At 35.7% G+C, this 18,787-nt stretch overlaps 1 protein-coding gene across 1 annotated transcript; it reads left to right on the top strand.

The window, feature by feature from the left end:
* The first annotated feature begins 243 nt into the window (after positions 1 to 243).
* LOC6645560 (somatostatin receptor type 2) lies at positions 244 to 18,412 on the top strand. Its single transcript, XM_002067900.4, has 2 exons — positions 244 to 332; positions 16,581 to 18,412. The coding sequence occupies exon 2, from the start codon at positions 16,717 to 16,719 to the stop codon at positions 18,223 to 18,225; it is 1,509 nt and encodes a 502-aa protein (XP_002067936.1). The 5' UTR covers positions 244 to 332; positions 16,581 to 16,716; the 3' UTR covers positions 18,226 to 18,412.
* Positions 18,413 to 18,787: the final 375 nt, after the last annotated feature.

The raw sequence follows: 18,787 nt of genomic DNA, 5'->3' as shown, positions 1-18,787 counted from the left end.
CAAATTAGCAGTCAAACCGACTTGGCCAAATAAACAAATAATTTTGAATAAATAAACCGAGACAGGCGTGCTTCAAGTGAGGAATAACAAAGCAGCAGCACCAGCAACGTTAGCAGCAGGAGCAAAAGAAAGAAACAAAAAACGTTTGCCAAATATTTTGAGAACCTCAAAAATATTGAAAGAAAATAATAAAAACAAAAACAACAAAAAAATAAGAACCAAATAGAACCCAACCAAAAAAAAGAAGAAAGTGTGTGACATTTGTATAATATTCTCGAGTTTAAGATCGAAAAAAAACCTTTAAATTTGGCCAAGACATTAAAAAAAAAACGGTAAGCAAAATATATACTTTAGTTTTTGTTCTTTTTTTTTTTTTTGCTCTGTTGTTTGTGAGTGAAAAAATGGGGAAAAAGGGTTCGAAAAGTTGCCAAAATGTGTAAAAGTGTTTGTATTGGAATTTATCGTATAACTGAAAATTTTGTGCGTAAAGCAATTTGTAACTGTTGAATGTTTGTTAAACCAAAATAAAAGGAAAGAGGAAAAACAAGAGGGTAAAGGGCTAATGTGTGTAAGTATGTGTGTGTGTCAGAATGAGAAATTGCTTGCCTGATGATGTGAAAACTCTAGAAACGAATGAAATTAGAACGAATGAATGAATAGAGAAGTGAAAACAAAACAGAAATGTGTTTGATAAATTATATTCGAAACTTTTGTGCAAAGTGATTAGAGCTGAAAAGAAAAGAAACAAAAGATTGAGATTGAGATTGAGATTAGGATGACTATTGGATTCATTCCAAATTGAACAGATTGTCAAATCGTGTTTTTTTTTTTTTGTTTTGTCTTTTTATTACTTTACAACATTCCGTCAGGTTTTGCTTTCGTAAATTACAATCATTTATTATTGTTTCAATGTTTGAATGTGAATTCCAGCAGAAATATCTCAGACAAATCCTAACAAATTTCCCATTTTGGAATGAAAACAATTTGAATAAGAAGATAAAGGGTTTCTCTTTTTCAGTTTAAGTCGCTAAAATCAACTGGCAGACAAAATATAATTTTCAAACTTCTTTTAATTTAAAATTAATTTTAATCACCAACTGCTTATACTTTGATTACACCTTAAGATAAGCTAGTGAAGCTAGAGTGTTTGTAACATAAAATCGAACTTTAAATTTTTGTTAGAAATAGATTTTTTAAAATTAAAAATGAAAAAGCTACAATGCGATTCAAATTTACTATCAATTGTCTATGTTCTATAAAAAACGAAGAGTGCTTACTTTCTATTTTCATTTAATCCCTCCTTAGCGTAAAACTTCGCCTAGCTAGTCATAATTTGATAATTATAAGCGAAACTATCATGGTTGAGCTCATCCTTTCCCTAACCTAAGGAAGCTCGTCCCCTCTGTCCCTTACGAAATCTTGAACTAATCAAAAGGCCGTTGCACTCTGCTCTAACTGAATGACGTGCGTGAAATGTAGAGCAAGGCAGCACACACACCAAAAAAAAAAAAAAAAAGGAAAAAGGAAAAAAAACCAAGAGTCATGGAGTAGAAGGAAGAAGAAAGAAGAATAAACGAAGCATTTCAGCAGCTGCTTTGCAGGGCATGTAATTTGTCAGACAGATTTCTTTTAGCGCCAGGACGACAGCTTCAAGCTCCAGCTCCAATTCCAGTTGTAGTTCCTCCTGGTGACCCCGCTTCACCCACATCATTGCAACAAAACTGTTTCCTTCCTTCCTGCCCTGCATGGCTGCCATTTCTGTCATGGCCTTTGAGTCGGGCGGTTGGGCAGAGGGGTAGACAGAGAGCAACAGACATTGACATTTCAGTGTAAATGAAGTGATAAAAAGTAAAGGCAAGGCGGCGTCAGCTCACAAAATTGCCAAAGCAACAACAGCAACAAAAACCAGCAACAAAATCGTTAGACAGCAACAAAGTTTGTTTTTTTTTTCGCTTTGCTGTTGGTATAGGAAGCAAAGTATGGGGGTAGTGGTGATGCCGCTAGTGGTGAAGAGAAATAGCTAAAGGCGAACCAAGACAAAAAGCGCGATGAAAATGCGTCTAATTTGATGGGAGCGATGCATGCCTTAACCTTTCCTCAACGAAAGAGGCAAACAACACAGACACACAGACATAGACACAGACACAAGAAACAACAGACAGCAACAGACAGCCGGACAAGACGAAGAGAACCAACAGCAACAGCAAAATGACAGCATTTCCGTTCGAGTCAAAGGAACAGTTTGCCGAAGGATAAGCTCAGGATTCTAAATGGTACAACAAGTGTTGGATAATTGATAGGTAAAAGTCAAGGAACGACGTGAATAAATGCGACATGCATTAGAGATGGAATGCACACACCGACACACACAAACAGGGTGCGACATGCGACATATCGGTTAACGATAACATACAAGTTCAATCCAAAAACAAAAAGAATACAAAACCGTTTTGGGTTTACTCTTAGTTCTGAAAGGTTTCCTAATGAAGTATTAATGAGTTATTTAGACAAAAGCAACCAATTTATATGAGTATGATATCGATATATTCAAGTGGCGATTTCTCTTTCGATAACAAAAAAAAATATGGTTGAAAACTTGCAACTTTCTGCAATAAAGAAAACAATTTCAGTTGATCTTGATATTAAACAACTTCAATTGCTATTAAAATAAAACAGTTTTCAACAATTTTAAGTGATGGGCAATAAATCGGTTGTTTTATTACTTCACCACTCATCAGTTTTAAGAGTTTCGCCATTGCTTTACCCTTTATCATAAAGCTATGAACTTTTTATACACAACAGGGACAACATCCAGCTAGACAAACGACAACGTCGTCGACGCTAAAACGGAAGAAAACTTTTGCAATTAATTACGAACGAGACCTTTAAACTGAGCTGTAAACGAGATGATGGAAGCACTACCACACTTTGCCACACCACAGCGCCATAGCGCACTTAACTCATAAACTAAAGGAAGAAAGCGGGAGAAGAGACGCAAAAAAAAAAGAAAAGAAAAAGAAAGCAACTCAAACCTCAGATAAGATAAGAAAGTCAAGCCAAGACTAGAGCGGCTGCTGCTGCTGCTGGTGCAATTAGTTGTCGACTTCTAAATGAAAATTGAAATGCATGCACTGACAAAAAGAGAGTAGAGAGAGTAAACGATATCAGCCCATATCCAACTGTGAACTTTCATGGCTGATTTGGCCTACATTCAGGGAATTAATGCAAGTGATGGTAAAGTGACTAGAAAAGGCAAAAGAAACTTATCGCCCATTCTCCTCCCCCCTCCTTCAATGATAGATGAGTTAATGAGGACTTGGCCAACTGATTGCAAAACTGTCAATTAATGTAAGCCAACAGTCGTTCTGGATGATGATGATCTAGATGTTGGCGATAGGAATAATGATGACTAGGGGGTGACAAACTATGTGCTATGGTGCCAGTAAATTGTTCACAAAAGTCCCAAGAATGTGTCGTAGGCGAGAACGGTGTAAAAGCAAAGAACCAAGAATCAAAAGAAGAATGTCAAAAGTGAGAACAACAAACTACATAAAAGAGGAAAATAAGAAAAATCACTAAAAACAAAAAAAGGAAGCAAAATCAAAGTTTGTCTAATAGACGAAGCGGCAACAGCTGCCTTTACAACGAATTCTCATATTTGCGCATGTGCAACATGAAAATTTATAAAACTAATAAACCAGCCTGTCAGTCTTCATTACGAGTTTTTCCTGGGCTCCCCATCTTTTCTCCTTGGCTTTGGCTCTTTAAAATGTGTTTTCTTTTCTTTTTTCCCCCCCTTACGTAGCTATGCAACTTGGCCGCAACTTTTTCATCAAGTTTACTGCATCTAAATTGCAGCTCCAGTTACCCAAACCCATTCCATTCTAACCAACATCAGGGCCTGGCCATGATTAATGTTCAAATTAAACAACAAACAGCAGGCTGACGTTAATGATGACAAAGAAAAAAAAACATAGACACACACACACACACACAACAAGCACCAGGGAGGAACTGACTAGAACAACACAGGAGGAGGTGGAAACTAACTATTATAGTTAGTAACCCAAAAGTGAAAATATAACAATAACAAAAGCTTACATAAGATAATGAATTATGACATAGTCTGGCAAGAAGAGAGTTGAACCGAAGGGAGGGAGGGAGGAGGGAACATTTATCTATATGTGTCAGAATAACAAACCCAAATGCAGTTCGCATGTTTTGGCGGATTATCGATATCAAACATAATTACAGAATGCATTCAAAACAATCAAAAAAAAAAAAAAACAATCAGAAATTTAATGTTTTACAAAATAACAAAAAATATTTCATCCTAATTGCTATCAACTTAGACTCATTTAGAATGATCCTACAAAACTCATTGTATAAATATATAGAACCAAATGGAAAAATAGTTATGTATATTTGAAGAGAAATAAAGGAACTTTAAGTAAATTGAATATTAATTTACTATTTTAACTTTATGTTAATGAAAATGAGTATTCATTAATTCATTTCCATACTGATTCATAAACATGTAAATCAATATCCAATTATGCATATTTTTTTTTTGCCATAACTCAAAGTTTTATGCAAACGTTGATAATTATTTATCTGAAACATATTAAATTTCAATTGAAATCAATTGTTATAGAGATTAGAAGGACAAACAAAAAGAAAAAAAAGAAGAAGAGAAATATAGATATAGAATTATCGTACAATTGCCTTGAAATGACTGCGTATTCGATTTGTGTTTATAATTGATTGCATTTTTATACCCTTGCAAAAAAAGGTAACTTCATTTTGGTCAGAAGTGTGCAACGCATAGAAGGAAGCAGCTCCTTCTAAATAACTTCGTTGTCATTATAATATTTGTTAGTTTTGTTTACATTTTATTGACTGTGCCAAATTTGATCAAAATCGGATAACTAAATTATATAGCTGTCATATAAACAAACGATAAAATAGCATGCTACATGCGGCGGATTGCTACAGCCTTAGCTTGAACGATGTTCTTTCGCAATCATTAGTTTTTATAAAAATCCTGTTTTCTCGTTGACAGATATAGTGATATACTTAGTATAGGGTATACAAACATCGGAGCGGCCGAAGTTAACCCTGGCCCGCTGGTTATTTGTTCGTTTTGCTTGTTGGTTTCGATTAATTTCTGCGAAATTCAATTCAAATAGTTGCCTATAGTTGCGATGGCGATTTATAGCAATTAGCATAACAAATTTATTGATTAAATTGAATGGAAATCGATAACTAGCTGGTTAAGATTGAAAAAAGGGGGATGTGTAGGGGAATAAGTGATGGGATAACTAAAGGAATGAGTGACTCCATCAATCAATTTGGAAAATCCTGATCAAACTGAAACTAATGCACAAACACTTTATAGACTTTGTGATTAGATGAAAATATTTTGTTTCACTTTTTATCTCCACCCATCTCCTCCACTTTCCATCGTCTCCTTCATCGTATCATCCGCCTGCCATCAAACTCCCCCATATATGAGTGCTTGCGTAGATATATCTATTCAGTCATTTGCAATCGATTTCGCAATTCAATTAGCTGCGAGCCAATGATGAAATGAATGATGAGTTCAGTTCTATGTATTAGTCCTTACCTCGGCAACTGGATTCCTCTTGACCCCACCCACAAGCTATATTGATTGGATTTTTGGATAGAACAAAAAAACGGTTCTTAAAATAAAAATCACAATGTTAATTAATTAAAAGCATGATTTAGTGTTAATTGGAAGACTATACATAATGTCATCTATAGATAAACAGATACGGATAGGATATATGTATGATATACGAAATAAATATAAAAACCCCACCCCATCCACCACCTCTCCCTTTCTACAATAACTCATTCACTAAGCTTAGTTACTCTTCTCTTTGGAAAGCAATTAATTTAAATTGGCAAAAGTTCATCATTGTTTTTATAGCTTTTGCTTAATTGAACTCATAAAAATTGGCGAGAACAAAAATAACAGCAAACAATTTATTAATAATAATAATAATAATATTAACAACAACAGCAAGAACAACAAAAACTTTTTGAATAACCATGGCTACAAAATATTAAAAACACTTCAATGATGAATGAAATGATCGAATGAAAACGAGAACAAAGCCCCACGGAAAAAGTGCACACACACACACACACAGAAATTTATTATTCATTTTCTTTTTCTTTTTGAAAATTTGTAAACAACATGAATAAAAGTAAAGAGGGCACACAAAAATATTGCTATACGAATTGATAATATCCTAACAATAACAAATTAAATAGAAAGCAATACCCAGCAAAAAAATGTTGGCCCAAAAAAGTAAAGGTTAGAGACAAAATATTGACGATATACGAATGTTCCGAATAAAATAATGACTTAAAATAGTAAAACAAAACAAATTAAAAGGGCTTTGAAAAATCTCGTTTGTTTTGAAATAGCTTTGAATATTTAGATCATTATTGATCTATTAACCTTTACACTAGTCAAAAATAGATCACACATTTTCACTGACTCACACTATGTATGATATCTGGCCACATGTTGCACTTTTCTAAGTAGTTTACATGATTTTCACATTCTCAGAAACTTGGAGGACGTTTTTGTGGCTTCTTTTCCCAGAATTTTAACCCAGAGTGACTATGAGTTTTCACAATTGCATTTTTGCCAGCACTAAAAGCCAATTTTTTTTTTTTTTTGCTCAATTCATTTCAAATGTAAACTATAGACACAATATTTTCCCTCTCCACCCCCCTGAGATTTTTGTGTCGAGAAGAAGCACAAAATTCTGAAAATAAAATGCTAAGAAAATATAAGGTAATGTTTCATATCTGTCACTGTGTGATTGTTAAAGATGAATTATTATATAGTGTTTGGATGAGGAACGAAGTTCTACAGAATCCATAATAATTTAGATCTATATATAACAAGAAATTAATGCATATAAATCTCATCTGTGATTTCATTCCAATTATCTCAAATCTCTCACATGCCCCATATTCAATCACTAGTGCTCATTGTTCGGACCGAGTGTCCATAATTGAACGAATGAATAAATGAGATGATTGGCTAAGTGCATTTATTCAATAGACATGGACGATCGAATAGGTCAATGGCATTGTTTTTCTTTAAACAACAATTAATTGGCTATTCATGTTGCTAATTGCATTGCTTACCCGGCAAAGAGCAATTTACCATTTTTGCTTGCTTGATTTCTTGTTGAGCTTGTACTAACATTATTTTATTAACATTTATTTGTTGCTTTGTTTATTTATTTATTCTTTTTGCTGAACTTGGCATACAGCAGCAAAAACATTTGCCCAGATAAACATCGATAAAAGGGAATACCTTTCATTGCCCGGACAACTTGTTTAAATACTATTTACCTAGGTAATGGCATTTACCATTTCATGATGAAAAGCCAAACGGACAGAAGGACAGGCAGACAGGACAACAGGCGGATGGACAGATGATTCAGTCAATTGACAAAATGAAGTCAAAGAGCAGGCACTTTGAGTGGCCAGCAAATAGCCCAAAGAAAGTCAGCAGAGTATCTTCAATTGAAGTGCAAACAACAGGGCGTGTGAATGATGTTGATTGGATTGCTGTTGAAATTATAGTTAAATATAAAAATAAAACAAAAACAAATTGACATTTGCGATTAAAAGGAAGAGCTTAAGAAAGTTGACATTTTAATTTGTTTTAAATTTATCATTCAAGACCATAACTGAATACTCAAAAATTAACACAAAAAACACAAAAATTTTATTTATAAAATTCCTTACAATTCCTTTGTCAGCTGAAAAAGTGCTTGTCTTGTTAGGCAAAAAAGCGTTATTCGCATTTTTAGTCAGTTTATTTGGCTCAAACAAATCAATTTGAATAGAAACCAAAAATCAGAGAGAAAAGCTAACAAAGGCTTTTGCGCGTTGTTGACACCATTAGAGGCACTTATAAACCTCTCTCTCTCTCGCGCCCTTTTCCTCTTGTAAAATCAGCACAACGTGGCATATGCAACACTAAATTGACATAAGCCTTCGACGGACGACAGACAGTCAGTGTCCAGAAAACGCGTGCAATTATTGTCAATGATGTTAAATTGTGCAGTCGAGCGCCCCTCCCACTCTTTTCTGTCTAGCCCTTTTTGGGCACACATAAACTAATGAGCGCATCCCGACTAAACGGGGATGGGAAGGGGCGGCCAATAAACACAATAACGGAAATAGGGCGGAATTCCCTTCTTCTGTTAATATTTTGGTGTTAATTTATGCAAATTGTGTGCGACATAAATTGCACTCAGTGGACAATGTGGTCAAAGAGGACTAATTCGGGTTTTAAGGGCAGCAATGGTTGGAAATTCCAAGTGTATACTGAAATTTATGTTTAAAGAATTCCATTTCCTTAAGCGAAGCTTTTCCCTAAGATTACTCCAATTTCTGTCCTTTTTCTGCGAGTGAGTATGTAGAAAGGCTTAAAAACTAAACCGCTTAAAATGGTAGCGGGAAAAAAGAATCTGCCCTTTTTTTGTATGTATGTGTGTGTATTAGCCAATTTTTTATGTGCTAAAACATTTGATGATAAAGATGCTGCTGTAAAAGGATTTCAGCATATATGAGCTACAAATTTTCGGCTTAACAGACAAAACAAAATTCAACATAAAAAATCCTTAATAGGCTTTAACCTCCCCCCTTTCTCAAAGGCCCCCACTCTCTTTTTCTCACACCGTCTTTCTGTTCTTGTTGCCACAACACATTTCATTGGAGAGCCCTTTAGATATTTTTCCTAAGCTCTGTGACAAATCGGGCAGCAAAAGGAGGAGAATAAAAACAGAATTGCTAGCATAGATAGATAGATAGAGACCAAAACAATGCTCAATTGAGAGAAATTCTTTCTTTTCATTTTCGGCAAGTCATCTACCACCCACCTGCAGTTGAGAAACCACAGAAACACAGGCAACACAGCACCACATCAAAGGACTCGCTTGCTCGCACAGTTGACTATCCACAACCTGCCCCAATAAGAGGTGCAAATGTTTGTCCTTTATGGCTCTGCCTATGATAGATGAGGTGGAAAATAACAGCATAAGAGGCAGGCACGGTGTGTGTGCACCATAAATACTAAAAAGGGATGGGGGAAGGCATGAGGAGGAATGGAAAAAAGAGAATCGGAACCACAGGAAAGGAACAGGACAGAGTAATGGCCGGGGCAACCACAGGAGGGCGTATCGTCAATAAGTTAGCTCTGGTCTGTTTCAGCCTTGGCTTTCTTTATCCTTTGGCATGGGTGTTTGTCCCAGTGTTGGGACCTGCTATTCGTATGGAAGGTGCCAGACATTAACCAAGTGATGGTACCCATATGACAAAAGTGTGTGCTCACCATGCATAATTGAGCTCCTCGGATAACCATAAACCACAATTCATACGGAGAGTAGTATTCGAAGACAACTGACCACAATGGCCAAAGTCACATGAAGCATACACACACACACACACACAAAGGGAACACACACAAACAGGGACGGACAAATAGACACCCACTCAGTATATTTAGCTTTGAATTGAAGTGGAATAAATCTGCAGTTCAATAATAAATGCGATATAACCATTATAACCTTAAAGTAGGAATTACCTTTACAGTATGAATACTTTTATTTGTAATATTTTTTCTTGCAGAAACAAAAAAAATCAAAATATGCCAAATCTCTCACACTTTTCCAACAAACGAAGTCTTTAATTTATCAAAATTTAGAGCTTGTATTAACAGCTCTGATCAATATAAAACATAAAAAATATTTAAAATTGGTTAGAAAATATTCCAATTAATGTTTTCATTTTTCTGGATCCAAAATATGTTGATAAATTGTAAGCCTGCTGTTGTAAGCCTGGCTAATCATTTTTCGCTTTATTAAGTAACAATTTCCAACTAGTTTTAGTGTGAAAGTGACATGTAGTAGTATGATAATAGAACTTGGTAATTCATGGAATAGCTATATGAACAAACCGGCTGACCTTTCTGTGCTGCCTTCGAACTCATCTCTTTTTAAAAATTAACCTTGAACTGGCTTAGAAGCAAGCTTTGCTTTAAATCTCAAAAAGTTCGTAATCTTACAGATAAATTTGATATAGTTCATGATATATTGTATACTAGAACTGACCCGGCGAACTTTGTTCCGCCTTAATAATGACAATAAATAAGCAGATTGTGTTTTTTTTTTTTTTTTGGAAAAAATACAAAAAAATTAAATAACTACATTAATCATTCATTATTATTTCTGTATTTAGTACATAGGTTGCTCTTCACTTAAGTACCTTGTGATACACGACATTTTTTGTTTTATTATCAGGCGCAAAAACAAACAACGCAGATGGTCTTCCGACCCGCGAACATGCCACGTATAATTGACCATCTAAAACATGAATGTTTTAGATTTAAACCACAAACCTTTAAGGATTGGCCTTGTGATTTGTTGATGGTCATGGCAAATGCAGGACGTATCGAAAATTCAAGTCTTTTAAATTCAAACGGCATATCGGTTGGGATCATCGGGATCCTCGGAATGAGAACTTTCTCACCTTTGAATTTTCCTATCATTATCGTAGCGTAAATTACATTGTTCATCAATTTACTAACCACCAAACGCGTACCGTTGCACAGTTTTGGTTAGTTTATGTTTCGAAGCATGATTACTATGGAGCCAACCTTTAGTTGTAAATTGTGCGGTGGTAATCCAGGCATATCCAAGGAGTTCAAAAATTCAGTTGGATAATTAGTGGCTTCTTCTTCGCTGTTACACAGTCGATAGATTTGAATGAATACAGAGTACCTACGATTTGATTTTGAATTATAAAATTAAAGTCATCTACATCTTTATTTTTAGCCGCCAAATTTGCTCGCTCACTTAACCATTTAGTATTTTTGTAGTTAGCAATGATATCCAGAAATACTTTGTTGATAAGCTCATCTTTTGAGATGAGACGAAATTGCAAAAACTTGGAGGAAATGAAATCAAACCGCTCGATTCGTCAACAGAAACACGGCCATTACCATATTCAGCAATTGCTTCGAGAAATCATCAGCAGATAATAAGCGTTTGTGCGCCATTGTCCATTGCATGTTAACGTTAATGCGTACAGTGGCCAAAATCAATGACATGAATATCTTCCCAGTTCCACCGGGGGCATCCAAAAAACAATAAGCCACCATTTCCATCATTAATTGCAATACATTTAGTGATACATTTATTTATTGTTTGCATTTTTGCCAACAACAAAGCCCAAAATATGCCCTAGTCATTTAAATTAGTTGGAGTGAAACTTGTTGATACATAGTTTACAATATAATTCACATTTATGGTTAGAATAAAGACTATATATAATGTAGCCCCTAAAACTGTTAATACAGTGTGTTTGTATGTATGTACAACGTTGTTATTCAACTATGTATATAGTGGTAGTCTTGTCTGGCAGTGTTTTAATTTTGATCAGACAACACCCTAAAGTAACAATACAACACGGCAAGTGGCAACCTGTGGCCCCCAAAAGATTTACGTGAAAGTCCCTCAAAACCAAAAGAAGAAAAAAAACAAGAGAAAAGAGGCAAGAGGCAAGAGAAGGTAGAAATAGAGAGGACGGAGAACTGGAGAGATAGAGGAAAAGTTAAAGAGCGTTTGGGCAGAGAAGGCATAGTTGACTTTTGTTTATGTTGCACTTTACGGTTGGAACCGCTCTATAAACAGAACCCGAAACCCCATACCAAGTGCACTTGACATGCTCTATGGTGTGTGTGTTTGTGTGTGTGTTCTCTGTACATGCAAATATGACTAGCAAATTTGCATGCTTCCTCTTTTCTCCACATCACATTCTTTACCTCTCGGAAGAGTGTGAGTGTATGTGTGTGTGTGTGTTTGTGTGTTGTACTTGTACTTGGTGTTTATCCAAAAATTATGCGCCTTGCCTGCCTCTCCGCTGCATATGCATATGTATGGGTCTATGTGTTTTTGTGTACCGTCTCTTTCCCTCTCCCTCTCACTCGCTTTCTTCTTTTTTTTTGTCTCAGTTGCTGTTGTTTTTGGATGGTTGAAACCAAAGCAAGCAGCTAAACATTTGCCAAGCTGTTGGCTGCCAGGACTTCGACTCTTTGACTCTGACTCTTTGCCCTGCTCTCTTCCCTTTTTCCCTCACAGCCTCACGCACACAGCGAGTGTGTCTTTTGGCCTGCGCCTTGCTGTATGCAATAGATTTCCGTTGCGCTATGTTTAACTTGGACTAGGCCAAAGTTGCCGACTAAAGGCGTTTCTATATACACATGTACATATGTATAAGAATTTTTGGTAGCCTAATCTAAACACACGCGCAACTTTTAAGCTCCCAAATAGAAAGGAGAAAAAGAGGGGCGAGATAGTAAAAGAGGAGACCAACTTTAATTTAATTAACTGAAATGCAAAAGTTTCATCCAGCATATAAATTTTAATAAATTTAACACGCTTGCAGTTGTAGTTGGCGGCAGCAAGTGCAAATTAATTGAATGACAACTTTCATGGTTAGTTTTAGAGCTTAAAATCCTTACTCAAATTTGCTTTCACAACCTATACTCATCCAGACTGGTTGGAGTTTAAGACTTTAGATAATACCAAAAATGTAGACAGAAATACTTCTAATGAGATTTCAACAATTTTCTATAAAGATATTTATTTCTTTGTGTTGTTCCACTTTAATAAGAAAGACATGGTAATCACAGCTAATGCAGTCTCTAAGCTGCATCTCGACTTGACTTGGAGAACTTTTAAGCTTTATGTTTTGAAGTAACCCTAAGCTGATTTTATAACCTTTCGTCACATCATCGAGAGTCAACTGGAATGCATTCGGGAGACTTAAGGGGCTCATAAAATGCATCAATTTTTAATAAGCATCACAAAAACCCCACAGAGAGACAGCCAGAGCAGACAGACAGACACAAAATGCGGTCAAGGGATCAGGGGACACTCCACTCCACTTCACTTCACTTCACTCCACTCCACTCTACTTCACTTCACCATTGCCATCATTACCATTCTTTCTCCCCGCTGGTTTTGGCCTGTCTACCCTTAGTCAGCAGCATTATTCTGCGAAATTGACACTTAAAATTGTCTGCCGCTTGTCATCGAGTACAACAAGAGCTACATACATGCATGCATACACACAAACATTTCCCCTGTTCTCTGCCTCAATTTGCGGTTGCAGCAACAACATTTTCAACTAGAATCATTTCATAAAAGAGCATGCAAAATAAAAGTTGAAACATTTCCGTAGGCAATCATTAATAGCCGAATGATACGTACATGGGGCTTTAGTTTTATACCTGTTACGAACCAGTGTGGCAGCTTAAAATTGTTGTCACAAACAAACCAAACCAAAACACATACACACACAGATGCTTAAAAAACCAAATGAATTGGTTTACTTTTCAAATGTGTTGCTATGGTACCAACATGAAAATTTTCTATTTAAATAGTTCTTCAATTTTAATGCAATTAGAAGAAATCACATATCAGACATTTGGATAAGATTTGTTTATCCAAACGTTTGTTCCTCAAAATCATAAAATTACAAAAATCTAACATTCTCCACTTAATCACATCTTATAGAATAGTTTAGAAGCTAATTACGCCGAATAATTAGCTGAATGTCAGATTAAATCAGATGATTGGTTTAAGTCGTCTCAATGTAACACCATTGGGAAATGATTAGACTTTAAGGCTGAATTCCTTTCATAATTAATTATCTTTCCATGAGGAGCCACTTGATTAGGAGCACCTTATTACTGCTATACACACACACACACACACACACACACACACACACACACACAGTTGTTTGCAGTGCTTCCGTAACAATAAACTAACATAGTAATTTGCATTACACACACACACACACACACACATACCAACTACACATACAAATGTATATACAGTAAATTATATTGTGGCATGTCATCCTTAAACATGGGCGTAGCCTTATAATCTTACTATTGATAATAGCTGATAATAAGCTTATCAAGTCTATCGAATATGTGAATATTACAAGCGAATGCCTAAGAGGTCAGCAAAAGTTTTTCAACAACTTATTTGTATCGAATCCATATGTACATGTGTATTTTGGATTTTGATCCGTTTGTCGTGCTTGAAATGGCTGTGCATGTTCGATTTGTTCTGCTGGTTTTGCTTTTGTCAACCTGATTGCCACACCCATGTCCACTAGACCAGGCCAGAGTATCGTCATCAATGTGCCGCTAATTGATTGCACAACTGAAACTGAAGTCTCTACCCCACCAGATGCACGCTCAGAGCTCCCCAGCCCAAGCCCCAACCATCCCCCCAACCTTCCCTCTCCCTGGTGGCTGCTGTTTTGCCATGTAAAATCCCCATGTTCTATCGGCCTGATTGCAGGCGTGTTATATTGCCGATTGTGCGCGATTTATTGGCAATGCTTTTTGGCGAGTTTGAGAATGAAATTTAAAACGACACCAACACAAAACCGAAATGTCAAAAGGTGAGTAACAAGCTGTAACAAGCAAAATGTTTCGCAAAATTTTGCGGTTTTCCGTTACACAAAAGTTATGCGATCGAAATGTGTGTATGTGTATATAGTTAACACACATACACACAAATACATGAATCGAAAAGACATCTAAATTTTTAAAGCGGCTTAAAAAATTCAATGAAATTCAAATACTTTACGGGTTACGCCAACTAGAAGTTGACCCAGACAAATAATGTTGGAATAAACGATAATTTCGTAATCAAATCAGAATATGACAGATGTTTGATTTCAAAAAAGTCTACAGAATTTAATCATCTTGAAAGAGATGGGACTTCAAAAGCTGCTTATGTTATGTTTTATGAAGTGAAAGTTTAGTAAAAGTTTATTGAAAAACGACAAAGACAGAACGACGACTTTGACAACAGCAAATTCCAAAGAAAAATAAATAAATCATCTGATTGTGCAAATAAAACGCACAATTAGCTTGACGGAAATGCAGAAGAAATACAAAATAAGAGGGAACAGAAATTCAAAGAGGGGCAGTTCAACGGGGCAGAGTAAGAAATAAAAAAAAAGAAAGCGTATGTTGTTGTTGTGCGTTTTTTTTTATGATTTATAAAAAGTCAGTTGAAGAAGATTTTTGATTTGCAAAGTGGATAAATTAACATTTAAATTGAAATCAAATTGGGCACAAAATTTGTGTCAACACACACACAAAAAAAAAAAGAAAAGGCGAGGCAAGACGGGGCAAGACGAAATGAAAACACAGACAAACTTTGTAACAAATTTCCCAATGAAATTATGCAAATGTCAGGTGAAAATATTTACGGCACGCAATAACAACAACAACAGAAACACAGACCAAGATAAATAATCCCACCTACATAACACACGCATCATATGAGCATCGTCCTTCCACGTTTACAATGTATGTGTACATATACATTTCATAGATACATTGCAGACAGATGGATCCGTCCGTCCGACGTTAGATCCGTACCGGGTACCAACCATCCAAGAGCAACGTGCTAAATTTCACTTGTAGTAGAGAAGTTAAGCCTCTTAGTTTACATTCTCATCAATATACATTCCGTTGGAATTTTGCAATGGTCAAACACCTACACAGCAATGCACTAAGAGAAAACTATTTCTCACAGGTAACCTACCATGACCAAAAGCAACAAACATCTTCTTCATTATCTTTGCTTAGTTAGTCTTATCCTTCGAAAATAATAATATATCTTGAACTTACCCCAAAGAAAACTCCTTCCACAAAGAGTTTAATCATAGATAAAGCAGCAAAAAAAGTCACTTTGAAATTATCCAAGATAATTACAATCTAAGCATAATTTTTACTTTCAGCTGAAACTTTTTTTACAGTGCATTATCCGATATATGTATCTTTATATGGTATGGTAAACACATATATTAAATTACAAGACTAATTAATTTCCAGCAGATTGTGCAAACATTGTTGCAGATTTTGTTTTCATTTCGGTTAAGCTAAAATGAAAATTCAATTTTTGATATATTTGACTGAAGTTAATATTAGATACATATACAGTATCAAAAGTCATTTATGGCAGGCAAACAAGACAACACTAAAGTGTGAAAATGCCTTAAAGGTATATGTGTGTGTGTGTATTTGTGGTAAAATCTTAATATTTAACATTGCAAACGCCTCTTAAGATAGGCAATGAATCTATGAAATTGGTTTTTGTTTGGACTTTATTTCGATTAGGTGCTTGGGTAAGCAATCAATTGTTAATCTAACCACAACTAATCTATTTAATACCTTATAAAAGCCCTTTAATTTAACTATTACTCTTTCTCTCTCTCTGTCGCTCCATGTCTATCTAACTTTAAGCCAGACTAATTCCAATCAAACACGACCAAAGCACAACTAAAAATTTTAATAACAAATACCAAATATGCCTGCCAAGTGGTATTTAGCATAATTAGCCCAACATACACACACACACAAACACACAGAAACAAGAATTGCTCAACATAAAATTAAATTTATAAATTTACAATATATTTCACAGGACCGCTCAACCATGTGAAGGCAACCAATGTGGGCATCAAGGCAACAACAATATAATTGAAATTGGACCACAACTAACTAGTTAGAGAGAAAAAGAGGGAGAGAGAGAGAGAGAGGGAGAGCATTTTACCAACACAATGTGGCTATTGATGATGAGTCTAAATTTGGTCAGCGGCGAAAAGTTGCAAGAGAATTTGCAACAATTACAACAGCCGAACGATGATTTTCTGGCCTATAACAATTCGACATTTTCGTATGGCAATGATAGCTATTTAACCACAAGTATCTCGAGTATAACACAAACTGAAGATGATCCATTATTTAGCACAGATCTGCCAACATATCAACATTGCATAGCCACACGAAATTCATTTGCCGATCTCTTAACTGTCGTTCTCTATGGCATTGTTTGCATAGTTGGTCTCTTTGGCAACACTTTGGTCATCTATGTGGTATTGCGTTTCTCCAAAATGCAAACAGTTACCAATATCTATATACTTAATTTAGCTATAGCCGATGAATGTTTTCTGATTGGTATACCATTTCTATTGTACACAATGCGTATTTGTAGTTGGAGATTCGGTGAGCTAATGTGTAAGGCCTATATGGTCAGCACATCGATAACATCATTTACCTCATCCATATTTCTCTTGATTATGTCCGCCGATCGGTATATAGCTGTCTGCCATCCGATATCATCGCCACGATATCGAACACTGCATATAGCCAAAATCGTATCGGCTGTGGCTTGGTCAACATCGGCATTTCTAATGCTGCCCGTAATGCTCTATGCCAGCACAGTGGAACAAGAAGATGGCATTAACTACTCATGCAATATTATGTGGCCAGATGCATATAAGAAGCATTCGGGAACTACATTCATTTTGTATACCTTCTTTTTGGGTTTCGCCACCCCATTGTGTTTTATATTGAGTTTCTATTATTTGGTCATACGTAAATTACAATCGGTTGGCCCGAAACATACAACCAAATCGAAAGAGAAACGTCGAGCTCATCGTAAGGTTACGCGCCTGGTCTTGACCGTGATAACGGTCTATATATGCTGTTGGCTACCACATTGGATGTCCCAGTTAGCCCTGATTAATTCCAATCCAGCTCAGCGAGATCTTTCACGATTGGAAATATTGATTTTTCTATTGCTTGGCGCTCTGGTCTATTCGAATTCAGCTGTCAATCCCATATTATACGCCTTTCTCAGTGAGAATTTTCGAAAGAGTTTCTTCAAGGCATTCACCTGCATGACCCAGCAGGATATCAACGCTCAATTACAATTGGAGCCGAGTGTGTTCACTAAACAGGGAAGTCGTCGTCGTGGTGGGTCGAAGCGTTTACTGGCCAGCGGTAATAATCAACATCAGCATCAGCCACCACTCATCTTGCCCCTCAATGTAGGCAATAATAATTCGTCGACAACAACTTCATCGACCACAACAGCTGATAAAACAGCCTCCACTGCTACTGGCGTACCAAAATCCTGCAGTAGTTCTCAAAATGGAAAATTATTGGTCGTACCAGCAAGTACAGAGAATTTGATTATTTGCTTGAGTGACCAGCAGGAGGCATTCTGTATGACCGCCAGGAGGGGGGAATCATCCAATTTGGCAATACAGCAAACTGATTTGTAACTACATTAAAAATCTAACGATAGGCAGGCATTTATACATACATAAGTAGATCAATGTGTGTGACTATTTCTATATGGATGACACAAATTAGGTGCAACAGTATTACTATCAAAGATTTTAAATACATACATTACTGTCATACATTATAATACTGTTCTAACTAATAAACCATATTTATATACCTACATATACATACATAAATAATAGATAAATATTTTAAGCATATGTCACAATACATTTTTGGTCCAATCAAAATGCGAAAGAATAAAAAGAAGAATTAAACAACGATTAGTAAATGTTTCAAAAAGACTTTTAAGCAAGCTACAAAGAGTTTAGCAGTGTTGCAAAGGGTTATATGAAACAGGTTAGAAGTGTTGGGCATTAAAGTCTTAAGAACATTTGGAATCCAATGGAAATCACTGACAAATCTCACTCAAACTCATTATAATTACAATTTTTTGTAGCTCAAAGAAAAATTTAGTTTTAGCTGTAATAAATTTTAGATTCCCTTAATATTAAATACACGGTGTGTATAAAAAATATCTATTAAAAACTACATATT

Source organism: Drosophila willistoni (assembly GCF_018902025.1).
Source record: "Drosophila willistoni isolate 14030-0811.24 chromosome XR unlocalized genomic scaffold, UCI_dwil_1.1 Seg143, whole genome shotgun sequence".
Lineage (NCBI taxonomy): Eukaryota > Metazoa > Arthropoda > Insecta > Diptera > Drosophilidae > Drosophila > Drosophila willistoni.
The sequence above is the reverse complement of the archived record's forward strand: the minus strand, read 5'-3'. Positions and strand labels throughout refer to the sequence as shown.